A 22,243-nucleotide genomic window follows, 5' to 3' on the forward strand; every position below is an offset into this window, starting at 1 on the left:
TCTGAATGCTCTGATCGTTTTCTCTGTAAACACTGATCAATAACCATGTTTATGATTGGATGTGAAGCTTTTACAACAAAAAGAATCCAAACTAAACCAAACCTTCAGCTTTCAGGCCAACAACCCACTTTTTATGTCAGGAACATTTCAGGAATTTCTCCCGGCAAAATGAAATCTGGCAAAATTATTGATCCATTTTCCTCCTTTCATTCAAAAAGAAGCTAATGAAACGAAAAAAAAGACTTTCAAAACAATCTTTTTTTAAATGATTGTTTTTTTGTAAACAAATTTATAAACTTATATTTATATTTCTCATTTTTGCTTCATCAAGCTCCAAAGATTCATTTATATTTTCCCATTTTAGTCAAAACTGACCTAAAACAAAAGATAACGAAGAAAGATGCTGTAAACTAAAGTTCTTGTTGGAGTACAGGAAGCTGCCGCAGAGAAACAAAGTGACCAAACAAAAATAGAATAAAGAAAGTCAATTAAAGCTTCAAAAATGCTCATTTTGATTCTTTTTTCTATTTTTTATAGCAAAAATTTATGAGGTTTTAGTTGCATAAATTCATATTTTTCGTATTGAAAGTTTTTTGTTTGTTCTGTCTACTTCACTATTTCTCTAAAACTGTTGTTTATAACTTAAAGTTGAATTTTTTAAAGGGAAACTTGATGACTGCATTGACATCCCATCATGAAGCCATGGATCACATGCGTGTCGGTACCTTCAGGTCGAAGTGAGCGATCTGTTTGGAGTGGAGGTACAGGACTCCATCCAGGATCTGCTTCAGGAACTGAGTGGCCTCCTCCTCGCTCAGCGACTCCTTCTCTGCCAGGAAGTCAAAGAGCTCCCCGCCGGCGACGCTGGAGGAGGACAGACAAGGAGACGGCGTGAGCCGGAGCAAAGTCCACATTCACGGAGCTGAACATCCTCAGCCGAAGAGGAGCAGAGACACGTTACCGCAGTCATAAAAAAATCTCTAAAGGTCCTTTTCTGACCACGATGACACAATTCTGAAAGGAATGAATGAAGAAAAGACTAGAAATGTGAAAATTCACCTCACGGTTTCTGATGAGAACAACACTGACATCATCTGATCGGAAAGTTCTGATGTGATTTTTGATTTGAAATGGTTTATTCCAAGCAATCAAAGCAAGAATAAAGAACAAAACAATACAATCAGCAGTTATCCAGACGTATCACACTAAGGATAATTAGACATTCAATCAAAGATTGCTTGAAATGGAGTGGAGTGTTCTACCGTAACCATTTTATAACATGATTTATCATTTCCGGTTCCTAACTTTTATCAGATCTCTATGCTTTACCAACACAGTTTCATTAGGAATATTTAAGTATCAATAAATCACATGACAAAGATGAATGAAGTCTGTCTAGATCTGAGTTTAGCATCACATAAAGCAACAACATCCGTGGGTGGAGGAGCTGCAGGAGCCTCGACGGGCCTCCTACCACCGGTGGCTGTTTGAGGCTCTGAGCCAACCCCCCCCTCTCTAATCAGCCTAAACCAGGACTCCACAAAGTCTCTGAAGTTTGACGCGGGCTGGTTTTACTGGTCTGACTGGTCGCTGCTGTTTACAGACAACACCTGCAGCAGCTGAAGCAGGTTCGCCTGCTCTGATCTAGAGCAGGAAAACAACCAACTGGTAGCTTCTGCTTCCAAGTTCTTCTCACGTCATCCTGAACGTCTCCTTGAACAAATGAAAAACAGTCGAGGCATTTCCCGTGAGAGGCGATGCTGCAGCCTCATCTGAGCAGGAAGAGGCATTTCTGAGTCCAGACAGAGGTCACTTTGAGCCTCCAGACAAAAACTTGTTTTTCACTTCTGCTCCTCAGCAACAGCAGAACAAACGTCCAGCCGGAGTCAGACTGCCCGTCAGAAGATCCGAGGAATCCTCTGCCTCCTTCCTCATGCAGTCAGAGGTCTGACCTTTCAGTGAGAAGAAGCAGGTTTCACGGAGAACAGCTGAAGATGAAGGCGGACTCACAGCTCCAGGATCAAGATGACCTCCGCCTTGTTCTCGAAGACCTCCTGCAGGGTGATGATGTTGGGGTGCTGGATCTCTTTCAGGATGTTCACCTCCCGCTCGATGTCCTCCCGGCTCACCCCGCGCCGACTCGACTTGCTGCGCCGCTTCTTGATGAACTTGGCGGCGTAATCGGCCCCGGAGCTCCTGTGTCGGCATCGTCTGACCACGGCGAACTGACCACTGCGGGCGGGAAACGAGGCAGGAGTGAGTGAATGTTACAAACATAGAAAACCGCTCAGACAATTGGAGCAGGTGGACAAACTGATGAAGGAAAAACCAGCAGCAGATCTCATGAACCGTCTGCTGCAGGCCAGACGCTGGCCTCAGAGGAACCGGGTCCCGTCAGCCGAACGGCGCTGGAGGGGATCAGAAACGGCTACAGCGCCGGACGCCTGAAGATGCTGCCGAGGCGACAAACGCCTCCATCAAGAGGATTCAGACATCTAAGCGCTTCTAGTTCACAGCGACATCAGGAATCTAAGGTTTCACAGAGGAAGCATCAGGGTTCTCCAATGACCACGCTCGTCTGCAGCGTGCAGACGGCTGAAACTGCATCTGCAGAGGCATAAAGGTGGATTCTATGGAGTTCAGTCAGGCTCAATAATCAGAAATGCACACAACCTGTTTCACAAACACACACCGAGTGTTTCTCACAAATGTGCACGCTGTGTTTCACAAATTCACAATAAATGTATCAGAAATGCACAATAGATGCTTCACAAACATCATTTGAGGTACACCTGTAATATGAACTCACAGATCGTTGAAATGTTAGAATGTGCATTCACAAACCCGCTCTCATTCGTGAATTTCCCCACATTTGTGAGAGATTTCTCTGCGGTGAATATTGAGACTCCCTTCATGCTGCAGGTCAACCATGTCACCATTGGCTAATTAATCTGTCAATCAAACTCATCAGCAAAGCAGGCGTGCTCGCCCACACTGTCACAGCTCTACTCCAGAGCGGTTTAATGAAGAATCAATCTTCTGGGGAAACCTTTTATTACTGTTCTCCTTCACTCCTAACAACAAACATGAACACGCACCGCCAACACACGCAGCGCGCTGACACACACACACACACACTCATTCTACAACACCTATATAGATAGTCAGTAGTTAGTCGTTAATGTTATCTGTTAATTGAGAATACTGCGTTGTAATTATTTTTTTGCTCTTTTCCCGCCGTGTTTCCATGGGGTCAAATCCGGATCAGCTTCAAGACCCGCTCGGATGAAAACAGTGTTTTTAACGTGTTCTGGTGGCATTTTTCTGGTGATGGATGACATAGATAAAGAAAATGTAACTGTTACCAAATAAAAAAAGGTTTTAGGATCAGCTGCTGTTTTGAATTTTTTACTTTTATTTGTTATTTCTCTGGCTCTTTGCTTTCAGTTTACATCCTCAGTTCAGGCTTCTCATTTTTGTGGGGGTGGGGCTTTGAGCCCATTGGCTGCTGGAACATGATTGACATCAGGAGTTGGTGCCGCCTGTGTCGTCCCTCCTCTGATGTGGGTTACAGTCGTAGATGTACTCTCCCAAAGTTTTGTACGTCAGACGTCCCCGATGTCAATCATGTCATAATAGCCAATGGGCTCAAAGGCCCGCCTCCTTGTAAATAAAAAATATGGGTTAAATGAGAACCAGAAGTCTGAAGAGAAACTGTAAATGGAGACCAGAAGTAAAATGGGAAACAAAATGACTAAAAGCGGCTGTTACCAACAAACCGTTTTACGTTTAAAGTTTTCAGAATTTCTTTAAATTCTATTTTTTTCCAGAATGATTGTAGTGTTTTTCAGTTGAAAACTTCAATCTGACCCCGATTTGACCCTGTCTGCTTTTCCTAATATCGGATCAATAAAGATTTTGTTGTTCAAAAGCGTCCCAGCCTGCGGGGTAACAGATGTTTTGGTGGTTTCAGGTGTCTTTAGCGTCCTTCACAGCAGGCGTCTGTCTGCGGCGCATTCACTCAGCTGTCTCCACCTGCTCAGGTGTCCGCCGCGCTGCCCGGATGCAGAGCTGCTCATGCGGAAAAGCAAACGGCCCGCGGACGCGGAGCACATGGCTGATGTAAAAACCGATCGCTGCGACGGAGAACAACAGGTGATCCACCGCCGCCGCTCCCAGAAAACCAACTGTGGAGGTGAAAACACTCGGCTGAGGGCAGCTGATGCCTCCTCATGCCCCCCCCCCAGCAATCATGAAGCACTGAGGGTGCCAGACGACCACAGATGGAGGCAGAGGAGTGTGATGGCGTGACCGGAGCCTCGCCGTTCTCATCCAGAACATCTCGCTCAATTTCTGCAGGGTTCCTTCTGCGCCACAACAAGGGCTGGTTTCAAAACATACGTGACTGGAGCCGGGTCAGTTACACAGGTTACAGGGTGGCTCTTTGAGCTTTAAGGTCAGAACCGTTTAATCTGATTCAAAAACAAAAAGAAGAAGCAGACAATCAGAGGAACACGGGACAATTAAAGGAACACGGGACAATCAGAGAAACACGGGACTATCAGAGGAACACGGGACAATTAAAGGAACACGGGACAATTAAAGGAACACGGGACAATCAGAGGAACACGGGACAATTAAAGGAACACGGAACAATTAAAGGAACACGGGACTATCAGAGAAACACGGGACTATCAGAGGATCCCGGGACTATCAAGAGGAACCCGGGACAATCAGAGGAACACTGGACAATTAGAGGAACACGGGACAATTAAAAGAACACGAGACAATAAGAGGAAAACGGGACAATCAGAGGAACACGGGACAATCAGAGGAACACGGGACAATTAGAGGAAAACGGGACAATCAGAGGAACACGGGACAATCAGAGGAACACGGGACAATTAAAGGAACACGGGACAATCAGAGGAACACGGGACAATTAAAGGAACACGGGACAATTAAAGGAACACAGAACAATTAAAGGAACACGGGACAATTAAAGGAACACGGGACAATTAAAGGAACACGGGACAATTAAAGGAACACGGGACAATTAAAGGAACACGGAACAATTAAAGGAACACGGGACTATCAGAGGAACCCGGGACTATCAGCGGAACCCGGGACAATTAAAGGAACACGGGACAATCAGAGAAACACGGGACTATCAGAGGAACCCGGGACTATCAAGAGGAACCCGGGACAATCAGAGGAACACGGGACAATTAAAGGAACATGGGACTATCAGAGGAACCCGGGACAATCAGAGGAACACGGGACAATTAAAAGAACACGAGACAATAAGAGGAACACGGGACAATCAGAGGAACCCGGGACTATCAGAGGAACATGGGACAATTAAAGGAACACGGGAATATCAGAGGAACACGGGAATATTAGAGGAACACGGGACAATCAGAGGAACATGGGACAATCACAGGAACACAGGACTATCAGAGGAACCCGGGACAATCAGAGGAACACGGGACAATCAGAGGAACATGGTTCAATTAAAGGAACACGGGACAATCAGAGGAACACGGGACAATTAAAGGAACACGGGACAATCAGAGCAACACGGGACAATTAAAGGAACACGGGACAATCAGAGGAACACGGGACTATCAGAGGAACACGGGACAATTAAAGGAACACGGTACTATCAGAGGAACCCGGGACAATCAGAGGAACCCCAGACAATCAGAGGAACACGGGACAATCAGAGGAACCCCAGACAATCAGAGGAACACGGGACAATCAGAGGAACTCTGTTCGCCAAAATTCCAGAATGTTCCACAGCAAAAGCCAAACTCGCGTCATCTTATTCAACTTTAAAAAAGAAAATTCCAAACGTTCCTCTCCCTGTTCTCTGAACATCACGGTGATTTTTCAAACAGAAGATTATCTGATTATAGGAAACCATAAATCAATAAATTTAAACCATTAGCCTGAAAGTTGATCAAGATCCACCAGTGAACATGAGATCTGAAGATCTGTTTAGAAAAAAACCACATGAATCTGCTGTGAGCTGCCCCCCCCCCTCCCCTCCGCTGATCATTTGGATTAAAGGTGACCCGAAAGGACGACTGGCCGTTTGAGGAAGTGACTGAACCACAGACGCTGAAGAGGCTGCAGAAGCCTTTCTCATGCTAATCACACCTCCACCCACGCTCAGTCTGCCTCCAACCATTGTTGGTCCAGAACTTCATCCACTGCTTCAGGAGAACCCGAGCAGGAAGCAAAGCTGCTCACATGTGAACACACACACACATGCACATATACATTCATACACACACACTTACACAGAGTTCAAAGTGCATGAACAGGAACTACAGACGTTTGTGTCAAAATGCTCTTTAAAATCCTTTTATGAATCTGGTGGATTGCCATCATCCTCATCCTCATCATCATCAGACGTCTCCTCTTTTTCTCTGGTCATTCAGAGGTCGAACGCTTGATCTGCTCGATCACAGAAAACATCTTTATTCAGAGATGTACATGGATTCAGGAGATCTGACAGAAATGTTACCAACTAAACCGACCGTCTGCGTTTTCAAAGGCGTCTTGATGCTAATTAACAACCAATCCACAAATGTCGCTTCGTCTTCGAACTGGAACTAATTCCCATCATCATTGACCTCATGAACAGTAGAATTATGTGGCACATTGATAATGTAAATGATAGAAACATGATGTTAGCATCATTTCTATTAAATGGGCCTCTTACTTCATTTATTCATCACCTCCTCTACCTGCAGACTTTCATTGGGCTCCTCCAACAGCTATGTGTGTGTGTGTGTGTGTGTGTGTGTGGGGGGGGGGGGGGTTCTCGTCTCACTTCTGGTAAACACGTTCAAAATCTAACTAGAAAGCTGAATCCATACCTGTATTTTTATAGAAAGATCTGACACATTTGACATGTCTCCTCTGTCATACTGTCTGCTGGGGCTCCACGATATGCAGAAAACCCGATTTGCGATATTAGTGATCAAAATAGCAACGACAATATAACTTGCGATGCATGAACAAATAGCAAAACAACTAAATACTTCAAGCTGCCATTAGATTGTTTTAGCCCATTTGAGGTAACCATTGACCGCAATTTTCGCCATCTTTTGCGATATGCGTATTGCACAGCTAGATATGGTGATAACGACAAATTTGCTCTTTATTGTGCAGGCCTACTGTCTGCCTGTCTGGTCATTCCCATCACAACCCTTGACCCTATAGCCCACATGTGTCAAACGCAAGGCCCGCGGGCCAAATGTGGCCCCCATGTCATGTTATGTGGCCCGCGAAAGCAAGTTTTTCATTTCTTTAAACAAAAAATAAAAATGTGTGTGTATTTATTCATATCTAGGGGAAATCTGATTTGAAATATCGGACTGGACATCTTTACATTAGGACTTAAACACAGTCCATATAACCTAACCTGACAGAATCAAATGTAAAAGGATTTATGCTAAAGTAACAAGCAAACAAATGTTTCTATGCATCTGTAATTGTCACTTTAAAAAGTTATAATAAATAAATGATGACTTATTTATCATTAAGGAGTAGTTACATTTATTTTTCATTACATTTAGTTACATGTATAAGTTACATTTATAAGTTACATTTGGCCCTTTGAGGACAGACACTATGCTGATGTGGCCCTCAGAGAAAATGGGTCTGACCCTCCTACTACAGCCTATAGGATCCATACCAGGCTGCCAGGCTTGACTCACTATGGCTCCGTATCGTCATGGTCTCATGCTCTGCCATCCAGAACAAGGCCTCGGAATTTAACTATTTCACTACTTCAACAACACTTTCTGTGCTAAAAAGCAGTTTAAGTTCTGAACTAGCTACCAGACCTGCCACTAAAGGACTTTTGCCATCAGGAAATCCTACGGACACACATCCTTCCTTCATGTAAGGAAAAACAGATTACGGAAAAAAAGAAGACCCCTCGGGGTTTTTCCTCACAAGACATCAGGGCTGTAACCTCATTAGGTCTATTCATCCTTCACCTAACGGACGGTTAAAGTGCAAACACTGATCTGACTTCCCAGGTTCCCCTCATGCTGCTTCTCTTTGAACCCTAACAATTGTAGAATCGCTCGGTTTGTCTGGTCATGTGTGTTGGACGTCTGAGTTACATGTTCTGCAGACCAGGACTAGTTTTAAAATGAATCGGCTTAGATTGTTTTTTAATCTTTTCCAGTTTGAAACATTAAATAAATAAATACATGTAAATGTAAGGGAACCATCTTATTGTCACCAACACAGACGGAAAACCTCAGCTCCATTGACCCCATGACCTCTGATCCTTTCAGGAACCTAATGTCAATGTGGAGATGTTTTTACAAAATAGGAAGGTTTTTCTGATCTTCAGGCTTGTCGCTGTTGCTCTAGTTCAGTGTTTCTTAACCGGTGTGCCGTGGGAAATTGCCCATTCAGCTCTGTTTTAGGAAAAGTCCCGCCCCTTTAACTGTCTCCACCAATCATTCTAGGAGGCTTAATCACACATCATCAGTCTGACCAATCAGAAGTGGTTAAAGTCTTCACTTCCTTGTTCTGATTCTGCTCATAAAGTCTCTCAGTTCCAACAGAAATAGCAGCTAAAGCTCGTCTTTAGCGGTGCAGCTTTCCACAGAATCCGGTGTCAGACCGTGGAACAAGTGATTAAAACAATGAAGCTCAGAGAAGAGAGACTGTCTGACATCACTATATCTCCCAGGATGCATTGTGGTAGAGTGACAGCATCTCTGCGCTACAATGAGTCTTCCCTGTTAAACGTCTGAAACCACAACAAACACACATCAACCAGTTTATAAATCTTCTTGATGAAATCAGAGGTCAGAGGTCAACAGTTTAGTTCTCCTTCCAGGTTTGAGTTTCTTAACAGCCAAACAAAAGAAAAGCTAATAAAACTTCAACATGTTCACTTTTTCTGTAACTACAGAAAACAAATATGTTAGTTTTGTTGTTTAAATTTTATCAAACATATTGTTATCATATAATTGTTTAAAAATTACAGTTGCCTTTGCACCAACATTGAAAAATATATAAAATAAATAAATCACTATTTAGAATGAATATTTGTTTTTTTTTTAGGTTACGTAAAATTACATGTTAATAAACTGGAGGATAAAACAACCACCAGGGTAAAATGTCAAATAATTTAGTTGAAAATTATTACTGAAAACTAACTCAACTTTAATTACAACTTTTAGAAAAAATAGCTGCAGCTTCCAGCTTTTCTGCCACAATTATCACAAAAATGCACGTGAGATCATGGAGGGACTGTAGATCAATACAGACCATCGAGTTTCTGCTTTTTCAATTTTTGGATGCTGGTGTGGATTTTTGTCAAGGATAAAGTCTGCCTTGGCTCAGAAAAGGTTGAAAAACACTGATCTAGAAGAACTGAGTTCTTCCTTAAATTCAGCTCAGATCATCTTCTGATCCATTTTCAAAGTGTTCCCGGTGATCTTTTCATTCTGATGATGCTGTTTTAGCCAAAATCCTGTGCCGTCTAGGACATAATTTCTGCAGGGGGGCAGGAGTCATCAGAAATTCACCTCTGAGAAAAAGTCACTCCTCACATAATTGACTTTGATCAAACTGGATTCATCAAAGGCAGACACTCGGATGACAATGTCCGCAGACTCGTTAACATAATAGACTTTGCCACCATCAAAAACCAGGAAATGACTATACTATCACTGGATGCTGAAAAAGCCTTTGATAGAGTAAATTGGAAGTTCCTCATTGCTGCCCTCCATAAGTTTGGGTTTGGAGAATCATTCATCAATTGGATCAAAATATTCTATCACAACCCCAATGCATCAGTTAGAACTAATAAACAGACTTCAAACAGGTTTTTTCTTGGAAGAGGAACTAGACAGGGTTGCCCACTCTCCCCCTCTCTTTTTGCAATATTTATCGAGCCTCTAGCTGCAGCAATAAGACAGAATGAGAGTATTAAAGGAATTAAAACCAAACACAGCCATCATAAAATTAGTCTCTATGCAGATGACATATTACTGTTTTTAAGTAATATACATTCTGTAAATGAAACGGCAACAATCATTAATGAATTCTCTTCTATATCAGACTATTCCATTAATTGGAATAAATCTGTTTTATTACCACTGAACAGTAATGCGGAGCAAGGACTCACAATACCAGTTAAATCAGGCAATATAAAATATCTAGGTATTTATTTTTCCCCCAAAATATCAGAACTGGTGCAGCTAAACTACACCCCATTACTGAAAAACATACAGGACGATCTAACACGCTGGACCAACCTGCCTCTGTCCCTTATGGGCAAGGTAGCCACGGTTAAAATGAAAATCTTACCCAAAGTTAATTATCTCTTCTCAATGATTCCCACACAACCGCCATTAAAATGGTTCAAAACATTAGACTCATCCATATCAAGCCTTCTATGGAACAATAAACCTGCAAAAATTAGTCTAAAAACTTTAAAATCTGCAAAAAGCTGTGGAGGATTAGAATTACCTAACTTCCACAATTACTTTCTTTCAAATAGATTACAATACATCTTAAAATGGTTAAAAAATAATCCAGAAACCAACTCATGGTTAGACTTGGAACAGGCGTTATGTGGAAAGATCAACCTGTCAGATCTTCCATTTATTAGTCAAATAGTTAAAAAACAGGATTGTTTCAAAAGTATTAATATAAATGCCGCTTTAACAGCCTGGTGGGAATTTCTCAAAATATCAAAATCATCAATTCAACCGTGCAAAATGACACCCATCTGGAACAACCCAGACATCCTCATAAACAAAAAAATTATCCACTTCCCAGCTTGGCAAGCAGGGGGCATAAAACAACTAGAGCACATAATTATTGATAGAAGATTCATAACTCCCCAGGAACTTCAAGACAAACATGGAATATATAACTTCTTGGAATATCAGCAACTTAAATCAATTATTACTAAAAAGTTTAAATACAGAGACAACGATTTAAAGCTACCAGATGTAGTTACCACTCTGATCAATTTCTCAATGAATAAAACTCTCTCCAAAATATACAAACTTTTATGTAATTTAGATAACAATATTTCACTTCCGACAACAAAATGGGATGCGGATTTGAGCATCAGCACAGATGAAAGTTTTTGGTCAGAACTTTGTCTAAACACCTTTAAAATGACAAAAAATCCAAATCTGCAGCTAATCCATCTCAAAACTCTTCACAGAATTTACTACACTGGACAGAGGATGTTCAAGATGGGTCTCAGTAACTCAGACATTTGTCAGCACTGTGACAGTAATCTACCCGACAATTACATGCATGCACTATGGTTCTGCACGCCTGTCCAGGCTCTCTGGCAGCAGGTATGTGCCGATCTATCAGTCTGGCTTAAGGTTTCTATCACAGCTTCACCGTCACTTTGTGTGCTTGGTGACATGAGTGCCATCAATGTAGAAGGAGGATTAGGCTCTATCATTTTCATAACTCTTTGCATTGCTAAAAAAACTATTTTAATAAATTGGAAAAGCAAAAAAAATATAAATATAAGTCAACACAGAAATCTGCTGCTTGATCATATCAGCTTGGAAAAAATGTCAGCCCAAAGTTCAAGTAACTTTGAAAGAATTCGGTCTCTCTGGTCTCCCATAGCCTCCGGTGCCTGGCCGGGGGTGGTGGGGGCTCCGTTGGTCGGGGGGTCGGGTCCGGCGCCTGGGTGGGGCGGCCTGGGGCGCTGCGTGGTCCTCTGGGCTTGGGTGTGGGGGGGCGTGGTGGGGGGTGAGGTGGTGGTCTGGCTTGGCTTGGGGGGGTGGTCCCTTTGCCTGTGCTGGGGGGGTTGGCGGGGGGCGCTGCTCGGGGGGGGGCCCAGCGGCGCTGGATGGGCTTCCCGTCTACACCTGGGGCTGGGATCGGCCCTTCCCTGGCCCTGGGGCGGGACGGGACAACCCTCTTGGGGCCCCCGGTCGCTCTGGGTGTCATCCGCTTCGGCTGCGGGGTCTGGGGGTGGGGTGGAGTGGGGGTCTTGTCGGCCCTGTCCTGTGGGGGGGCATTCTGGGGGAGGGGGGGGGGGCACTATTGGTACGGGGCAGGGGGGGTTGACGGGTCGGGGTCTCCGCTGAGGCCATCGGCGGTTTCCCCGGCCGGTTGGCTGCCTCGGTCCCGTCGAGGCCTGACCAGAGCTCTTCTAGGGCCGGCGTTTGGGGGTGGGGGCCTGGGCTTGCTCCGGGGGGGCCGGCGCTTTCTGGCTCCCCTCTCTCTGTGTGGGGGTGGTGGTGCTGGGCCTGGGGTGTCTGCGTCTCCGGGGGTGGGGCCCCGGGGCTGGGTGGGCCTGGCCCCCTTGCTGGGGGGGGGCGGGGGACGGCTGTTTGACCACCGGGGGACAGTCTATCATCTGTCCCCAACTTACCCCTTTCCTCATATAACCTCATAATAGGGTGAGGGGGTGGGGGGCTTAGCCTGCGATGAGCCTTGGGGGGGGTTTACTAGGCAGTGGCCCCCCTCCTGTGGTTGCCGTATGGAGTGGGCCCCCCCTCTTTCGGTTTTATTTGCACCTTAGACATGTAGGGCCCTTGGTAGGGGGGTGCTTGGACATCACTGCCAGCAAGCAGCGGATGTCCTCCTAGCACCCTACCCACCAATTTTAACCGCACCTTAGACATTTAGGGCCCCTTGTGGGGAGGGTGAGGGGACGTCACTGTGAGTAATCAGGAGATGTCCCCTTAGTGCCCTACCCGCCAATTTTAACCGCACCCCCCTTAGTACACACACCCCTCCCCCCTCAATATATACATCCCAACATAAACACACACACATGCACACACACACTCTCTCAAACACACATACACGCACACACATTTTGCAAGGAAGGTGGGACCTAGGACCATCTGTCCCCTGCCTCTTCCCTGGTGGGGGGTACGGGCTCCTTTGCAACGGTGGCTGTGTCCCCGGGGTGCCGGCTTCCTGGGCCCGGCGGTGCTCTCTCCGCGCGGTGGGGGGGTTCACATTACATCTGAGCCGGGGGTGTTCGTGTCCCTGGGGGGTGGGTTCTGGTCCTTGCTCCTGAGTGCTGGGCCCCGCCAAATTTCCAACTGTGGCCGAGCCTGGTCGGGCCATATTTACAACACCCCTTGTGGGCCCTCTTTTTTCCCCGGGGTTCCCCCCTCCTGGGCGGGGGCGGCGGGCCCCTGCCTCGCTCCTCCCTGGACCAACCGTGGGCCGGGCGGATGGCTGCCTGGAGTGCGGAGTGGGTCTCCCTTGGGGGGTCCTGGCTCGTACCTGGGGTTGGGGCGGGGGGATGCCCGGAACTCCTGGGTGGTGGTGGGGTGCTCGTCTGGGGCTGTGGGCGTCCTTCTCCGGTGGGGCCCTGCGCTGGGTTCTCCCGGCGCGGCGGGGGGGCTGCTCTCCTGGTTGGGCTGGGGCGGCGCCCTCTTTCCCTCCGTGCCTCCCTGCTCTCTGGCTCTGGGGGCCTTGCGGCGGCCCTGCTGGCCCTGGCCTGGGTGGCGGGCTTGGTCGCCCGGGCGGCGGTTGTTCCCTGCCGGTTCCCGTGTGGCGTTGGGGGGATTCCGGCTGCCGCTGCTGGTGCGGTGGGGGTCTTGGGGTGGGGATGGCTGGGCACTCTCCCTCCTTCTTTTCACGTTCCACCATCCATTTTAGAAGAACATTAACACTCACCTGAGCACAGGTGTTAGCTCAACAGACTGAATGACTGAAATATTTCACACTAGTTGGTTTTAAGGCATAAGTATGCGTGTGAACATTATCTGTTTTGTGTACATGTCGACAGGTGGACATTTTTGCAACTAACAGGTGTGTTTATAACATTTGAGTGTGTGTGTGGACAGGCTCCGCACTTTTTTTTGTTTTTTTTTTACATTTAAACCTTACCATAATGATTAACAACCAGTAAACTTGTTGCTTTATGCTGCTTCATGGTCTTACCCCCCTTCCCCTCCTATTATCACCTCCTACCCCCCCCTCTCTCTATCGTCCCTCTCTCTTCTTCCCTTCTTTCCTTTTCCGTCCGGTCCAACACCAAAGATTTTCAGACATGTTTGAAATTAATAAAGTTTGGCCCCAATTACAAAAGGGGTTTATTCAGACATACCTTTGGCTTGTCTGAAGATTAATAACCCCTCTTGTTAAAGTAAAATATGTCCAACCCAAGAGGCCCTCAGCTCTCATCTGTCTGCCTAGCTGTTGGACAGGACAAGTTAAAAAAAAAAAAGAAATTCACCTCTGAGTTTTGGACGGTGCAGAAGTAAGCCTCCACTTACTTCCCATCATCCCTTTGTTTACACTTTACTGTTATGAACCTGAACGTAGAGAAGGCCTCAAAGCTGTTCTAGAAACCCTTTTAGAGCCGATTTAATAGACAAAAACATCAAACCGAATGGATGGAAACCGAAGCAGCAGTTTGGAACACATTCCTGATGCTTTTCATCACGGCGGCGATTGCTTCATGATGGGCGGCTGCTCAGCGGTTGCCACACATTTTGCCTGCGTTGCCCCGCAGAGGAGCCGCATTGCAACAGTTTCAGGCAGCTTAAGAGCTACAGGTAAACATCCACAAAAACAAGAGGCTGTTCAGGAGCCGAGCACCCCCCCCCCGCCCCCTCAAAAAATAGTTTAAGCTAGGAGCAATTATTCCTGAGTCACCTTTAGACCGCAGCACGCCAACAGGAAACAAAAACCGCCCGACTCAGAATGCTGTTTACCCCCCCGTTAGCGCAGAGGGAGGGGAAGGCGAGCCCCCCCTTTATTTACAACACCAGCTGAACACACAAACATGCAAAATGGCAGCAGTTCAAGCAGGGAGGGGGGAAGAGCGTCCTGCACAGGAAAACTGGAGTTTTCCCAGCGTGGAGATTCCTGTCCTCCTCCTGAGGGGGGGGGCTGAATGAGACAGAAATAATGAGAGGCTGTTTTTCACGGCGGAGCTCCCATGGTCCCAAGGATCAGGTTGCTCCGCTCTTTTTGTTGTGCTGGAAGCACAGAGCAGGCCTCCAACTTTCTGCCTCCTCGTCCTCCTGAAGCCCAGAGGAGCTGGGAGGCGAGGGGCAGTTTGTTTGCGTCTGCGCGCTCTGCGGGCGGCGCTCCGAATGACTTCATCCTGTGAAGAGGGGATGTGTGGAAAGCTGGCGTGGTTGCAAACAGACGTGGCCACACATCTGTCCTGAAGGCAGCAGATCCACAGAGCAGCGCAGGAGCTGACGTCAGGAGCGGCGTGGGTCCGTGGACACAGATAGAAGATAACCGCTGCTGCTGCTTCGCCAACAGATGCGCCCAGTCGCACGGCCAGAGTCCAGGCCGGGACGGCAGCTCTGCAGAAACCTGATTTCAGCGCTCTTCATCCACTGCAGCTTGTCTGACAGGTCCAGAAAAAGGGAGATTTTATGAAGGAAACCATGAAGTTTAGAAAACTGTGAAGTTAGAGTCTAAACGTTAAATAATCAGCTCCTCCTCCATGGTTATGATGGATGAGAAACTGAACAAGTGTGACAGCTTTTAACTGGCTGATGTTTCAGAAAGAGCTCCCCTCTGAAGGTCTGCTGTGGACGGCGGTGATGGGCAGCAGAAGCTCAAGAAGAGCACAAACATTAGAAGATAAGCAAAGAACCGGACAAGAGGGGTGGGAAACGGTTATTTCAATAGTCCAGAAAGTCCATGAAGACCTTCCATCACCTCACACTGACTAAACAGGGACTGCAGTTAAAGCTGAAGGTTGTTGTGCATCCTAATGCACATTTGTTCAGAATATCAGCCATTTTCCTCAATCAAAACGGGTTCCTGACACCTTCCTTCAGCGTGGAGCATGAGGAGGACATGAATGACAGAAACCTGAGTTTAGTGTAGTGATGTCACACTGGCGAGGAGACTTAAGGCTCTTATAGAGCTAAGGAGAAGGTCTTCACACGCAAGAAGGTTCTGGAAAATCTCCTGCTTCGTTTCTATGACTTTCTGACATGAACTTTTTCTGGCTTTGGTGACTTAAGGGCTTTATTTAATACACAAGGTCATTCAGGACAAGATCTGAATATCGGCGTGCACGTTTTAAGATAATTGGTTTCATAAGAGATAACGCCTGGCGAATATTCGTCCTGGTGTGTACGGGCCTTTACTAGCCTCAATGAGCTGCCATAACTACAGACGAGCCGTATTCAAAAAGAGCAAAAAGTCCAGTGAAGTCATCATCATCATCATCATCATCCAATCACCAGTAGATACTTCTATACCTAAACCCTTAATATTCGTCTAAAACAGGATATACAGTCCTCACACCTGAAGCTCCAATGTTTTGGGGTAGGCAGAGGCCGGGTGACCACAAAAACCTAAAGGCTGCGTATAAATAAATGTAAACCATCATCAGAACTCCACAGCAGGCAGTGAAGTGGTCCATCCGACACCAGGTATCACCTCGCTCACGCTGCTCTGACTCAGCTATCGATCAGCTCTCCGTTCCACTACAGTGAAACCGGAGAGCCGCTGCCCCACAGCAGGGAGGCATGCAGTGCTGCAGGAACACTAAGCTGCTCTGAAACATTCGATCTTTTATGAAACCTTATTCAATATGATATTTTTCACAAAAGGAAAAACAGAAAGTCATCAGAGCTCATTTGACTCCAATGTGTGAATGATTTGGTTGCTGTTGTTGCTCTGGTTTGGTTCTGAGAGACGCTCCACGGCAGCATTTCCTGCACCAGAACACAGTTTGGTTCAGCTGCAGTGCAAAATGTGCCAGAGGGTCACTGTGCCAATGACTGGTTCTGTAAATAGACTGAACAGAGAAAGAGACCAATCAGGTTGAGACAAATACCTTCCAAAGTAACAACAGCCCTGAGAGTCTGTCGCCATGACAACGCAGAAGCTGCTCATAAAATTGTTCAACAATGAATCCAAAACACGGCAACGTGGTGGAGTAAGGGTCAGGACTGTCACCTCACAGTAAGAAGGTCATGGTTCGAATCCAAGCTGGGTTCTTTCTGTGTGGAGTTTGCATGTTCTCCTGGTACATGTCTGAGTTTTCTCCCTTCAGACCAAAAACATGCTTCATAGCTTCATTTGTGTGCGTGTGAAAGTCTCTGGTTGTGTTCTGCAATGAACTGCAGCCTTCTTGAACTTTGGATAGGCTCCAGCATCCCTGTGACCATGCCAGGACCTCAGCAGGTTCAGAGAGTGGATGGAGGGAGGGAGGGAGGGAGGGAGGGGTGGATGGATGGATGGATGATGGATGCAAGGATGATGGTGGGATGGATGGAAGATGGAGGGAGGGATGGATGGAAATCAATTCAGGCATTAAGGGGTTAAAGTGACACCCTGCCATTTTTGTAACAAACTAAAAATGAAAAACTGAGGAGTGTCTTTGTTGCAACACGACTTGGAGAAGGTACCAGAACAATCTCAGGCTTCATTCTAACTAGATTTGCCCAAATATCGAACCATTTTAACAGATGGACAAGTCTCAAAGCTCTGATCCGTCTAACCCTAACCCTAACCCCCATCTGACGGCACATGTCTGAATCCCACCTACGACATTCTGCCCTCCAGAGGGGGCTACTTCTAGACAGAGTCATGTTTAAGGCAGGAAAGTTAGTCCAAACGTCACCAGTGGTTCAGGAGAAATTCCTCCAATAAAAACTTTGTAGATGTTGGTCACCTGTCTGCATATCACCAAAAAGGTCGCTGCACAGGTGGTTTGGCAGAGACTTTTACACCAGATGCCCTTGGTGAAACAACCCTACGTTTGGCTTGGCTACAAGGACCCACACTGGATTAATTATTCAGTGCGCCCCTTGGGAATCAAACCGGATTTCCCATGTGCCAGTCCTGCACTTCACCAGCTAAGCTATCAAGTCAATAAAGCACAGTAGAATGCCAATCAAAACCAACACTCATTCACATAATGTTCTTGTGTTTTTGTGTCCAACAACATACTTCTGTGTGGAAAAACAGATGACAGTAAGTAAATGCACCATAACAAAATGAGACAAACCCTTTTAAACATGTCTTCAAACCCATTTTTACAGCCAAGCATTCGACCCTGCATGACATCCGGATCTTTTTTTCCTCATTTTGTGTAATTGCTTTCATTTCTAAAGGTTTTCATGTTTTTAATCTATATATTAATCTATATATCTTTTGAACTGTTTTTTCTTTTACTCTACGGCACCTTTGTTAAATGATGTCAACTGTTTTGCTTCAGTCGGCACAGAAGGTTTATGTCACTGAACGCATTGATTGACAAAGTCAGCAGCCAATCAGGACACAGAATGAACAAAAAGACAAAGAAATAGAAATTTGATTCCAGGAACGTTTCAAAATTTTAAAAAATCTTAAAATTTTGAAATTTGTCCTTTTTGTGGTGACAGCAGGGGGTGAAATGAACCGGTACAGGTTTCACGGTGTTTAAGGGCACGTCTTCTTCACTGACCGTTGGACAGAGCCATGGAGGAACTCAGGACTTTGGACTTTACTTTGTCCCGCCCAACTGTCATATTTGAAGAGATGGTCATCAAGCCCCTCCCACTTTAGGACTGACTTTTGCAAAGCAGAATCTACTGGGTGACATCACATGTCCTCCGCCCAGTTGTGTAGTTCTATGGTTAGCATCAATGACAACATTCTAAAACTTCCATTTGTCCAACCATTAAGTCCCACACTGGATGTTCCTCACAGAGCAGAGACTGAAGGGACAATAAGAAGCAAAAGCAACAAGGTAAAAGCTAGACCCACCTCAGAACTCATTTTTCCTTCAAAGGTTTATCACTTTACATAGACACAACCATCCTTTCCCAGACATGACACCATAATGAACATTTTGGCCGTCTCTGTTAGCACAGGGACGTGTTTGGTCTTTGTTTGGCGTGTGACGGGTCTCTGGAAGCGGCCGGTCACTTCGGTTCCACTCCTCTGAGCGCAGCGCCGTGGTTTCTATCACATTCTCCACATCGCTCTTTTGCTGCGCTGTAGTTGAGGCAGCTGCAAGCGGTTCCTCCACATTGTTTGTGCTGAAGGAAGCGACTGGTTTAGATGACAGAGCCGATAAAAACAGAACAGAAACTACTTACTGCTGACGAACCAAAAACATCCTCACTGAGCCTCAAAACCGGCTTCATGCTTTTTGCCTCAACTGCAGTTTACAACCAATCGACAAACGCCATTATTGCACATCAACGTGAGCGCAGCCAAAATAAAGGAGGGCTGTGGCCCTCATTACAGATCAATGGAATATTAAGCTGTGCATTTATTATTTATAATGTTTCTCAAACTCTGCACCAGTCAGTTCTTGGAGATGTTAAACTGAAGGCAGAAAAGAACAGAATCAACCTTTTGTTTCTCTGTACACAGCAATGTTCCAAATGGTCTTTACGTCACATGACGTCACACTCGACCACCAAAGCCAAAGTCGATAGCAAGACATCCGGCTAAGACGGTGTAGCCGACATCCTCATGAACTGCAGCTAAATTCATCCATGTATGTTTGCTGTTCTTGGTTGTGTTGGGATTTCTTCTCACCGAAACAGTCCCACCCACTCAGGACTTACAGTCCCCCTCTGATCATTGTTGTAAAAGTGTTCCCAGCGGTCTTTGAATTACGATTTGGATGTTTTTAGCAAAATTCTAAAAACCTGTGTCATTTACCAGGACATAGTTTCTGTAGAGCAGCAGGAGTTAGCCTCCACTTATTTCCCATCATCCCTGTGTTTACACTCTTTCCTGCTAGCCTACACACCTCCAAGCTAACATTCCCACAAATATGGCAGCAATATTGGAGCTATCCAGCCGTACTGTTTTGAGTCAGACGCCGGGACCAAACCTAGTTCAGGCCAGGACCAGAACCTGCCAGAGTACATGATATGTTCGTAGCCTAATGTTCTCCAAAAAGCCACATCACCTTGTTGATGTTATAATAAAATGTGGAACCACTTATTTTGTGTTTAGCCTTAAAACTGTGAGGTTCTGTTTTTCCATACAACCTGTTTTCTTTTGATCCTGGAACCTGAAAGTCTGTTTAGGAGCCCAGACCTGTGGGTTTCTGGAGGCCTGAGTGTTTGAAGCAGAAGAACCAGATGATCTCTCAGAATCCCCGCTGAGCCCAGCTTTTCATTAGCGTGGAGCGGAGTGTGGGAGGCCGGTTTGGAGTACTCTCTGCCCACTCAGCGGTAGCGTGGGCCACAAGCTGCACTGGCAGAAAAGCATTACGCAACCGCCACTGCCATTGTGTACAGTCAAACAGTTTCCATGGCAACGAGAGCCGCAGACAGAAACGGAGGCACCGGAGCTCGTCGGAGGAAGTGAGAGTGTGGTAAACGCTCCTGAGTGGGCGTACGCCGCACGGTGAGGGTTTATGTACATACGTCGATTTAATTAGGATGTCCTGCATTAATGACACGACACCTACGTACCTGCCAGACACGGAACGGCCTACTGATGGACGGCCGCAGACCAGAGATGGAGCTGGAACTGCGTTTCATCATATGAAGACACGCCCACTTCTTTATGACATGTCCCCTAATGAACTATTGGCTCTGAAAAACAAATCAAATCCATAAACGTGCATTCAGAGGTTTTCTAGTCCAAATGAAAGCAAACTGCTTTTATTTAATAAAACGAGGTGTTGTGCTGTAGATGTGTAGGGTTCACACCATAATGCACTTCAGCGCTGTAGACTTTTTTACATCAGATCAGAAGTGAGTCAGCGTTACACAAGCAATCAGCTGTGACTCAGGAGGAAAGCTTCATAAAGAGAAGCAATAAGCAGCACTGATGAGCAGATTAACGACAGGAACTGACGGGGGGGGGCAGCAAAGGTGAGCCTCGCGGGTTAGCGGCTGTAAAACCTGCTGCAGGAATGTCACCCCCCCACCAACACCTGTGCATCCAGGTGTGACAAACTGTGAGTGTTTTGTGCAGAAGGGCACGGCTTCGTTTACGACCTCTGCAGATAAAGTGAAGCAGCCAACAGACCCAGCGGTGATGGCCGGCGAGGGTTTTCCATGTGACCCGTCCGGACTGCGCTATCATTTCTATGATTTAAATTCATATTTTCCTTTGTTTTCGTGTCTGCTGTCAATCACTCTCCAACATTCAACTCTTGGTAAATTGTCCGTCGTCAGTTTAAATAAAGTTTTAATTCAGACGCAGCTACACAAACGACAAACAAAAGCTCACAGATGAAGACGAAAAAGGACGACTTCCTGTCGTCTCCTGCGCGTTTGACGTGAACCGGTGCCACGCGGCGCGTGGTGCTGATGGATGCAGGTGGCTGGATTTTCAGCGAAGGGGAAGCCCCCCATGGGGGGGTTAGAGAGGCAGGGGGGTAACTAATCAATGAGGGGTGGGGGAGTGAAGCTGTGGATCGGGATGGGGGGATGAGATGATTGATGCTGAGCAGATGGAAATATGCTGACTGGGGGAAATTATTGATGTGAAAGTGGAAAGATAAAGAGCCGAGCAGGTCGACACCCACACTCCTTATCTGGGGGAGGGGGGCTGGAAAACAGAGGACTTTGCGCTAACCATAAAGATTTGCATTTTGCCGTTTTATTTGAAGGAATCCGAGGTAAACTGCCTCAGACTTCAGGAAGACAAATAACATGAGGGGGGGTCACATTGGTGGGGCTGGGGGGTTATCCATGATTTAAAGGAAATTCCTGTCCGTTTCTATATTGTGATACAGGAAAATGCCAAAAGAAGGGGGGGTAGATAATACAGACAAAAGGCCCCGGGACAGAGCCCCGGGGCAAACTAAAGGTAACAGCCCCACTCTGATGAAAACGGTGTTTTCTGTGTTTTTAACATGTGGACAAAGATAAAGAAAATTAAACTTAAAATTGCATTTCTGAATATCTTTCAATCGTCGTGAATCAGGAGCAGACAAAACAATGCAGTGCTGGGCGGGGCCAAAAGCTTCCGGCTCCGCCCCTTTCTAATGCATCCAAACAGATCCAAGAACGTCTTTGTTTTCCTGGTCTGAGCTGGAACTGGACGCCTGGATGGCTCTGATACTGCTGCCATCTTTGTTGGGTTGGGGGTGTGAGGGGCTGTTAGCTAGTGGGAGGGTTCAACCGGAGAGCTAAAGGGGGGTGTGGTGGTGGAGGGCAGGAGGCCTGTACTGGAATGCTTTAATGTAAATATTGGGAGCTATAGGAGGATGAGATGCGTAGTTAATGTTACTTTATCGTTTGAAAATTAAAGGAAGGTTTAGGGAAAATTGATTTAGCTATGAGCTAAAGCAGATTTGTTTTCA

At 46.1% G+C, this 22,243-nt stretch overlaps 1 protein-coding gene across 2 annotated transcripts in view; it reads right to left on the bottom strand.

Moving 5' to 3' along the window:
- dapk1 (death associated protein kinase 1) overlaps positions 1–22,243 on the bottom strand; it is a 53,978-nt gene that overhangs the window by 23,841 nt on the left and 7,894 nt on the right. For both annotated transcript variants that reach the window (XM_023958134.1, XM_023958135.1), the window contains exons 3-4: positions 2,011–2,232; positions 726–864 (exon numbers count right to left, since the gene is read on the bottom strand). In XM_023958134.1, coding sequence (XP_023813902.1) covers positions 726–864; positions 2,011–2,232 — 361 coding nt within the window. The remainder of the gene's footprint in view (positions 1–725; positions 865–2,010; positions 2,233–22,243) is intronic.

The sequence above is a fragment of the Oryzias latipes genome, chromosome 9 (genome assembly GCF_002234675.1).
Source record: "Oryzias latipes chromosome 9, ASM223467v1".
NCBI lineage: Eukaryota > Metazoa > Chordata > Actinopteri > Beloniformes > Adrianichthyidae > Oryzias > Oryzias latipes.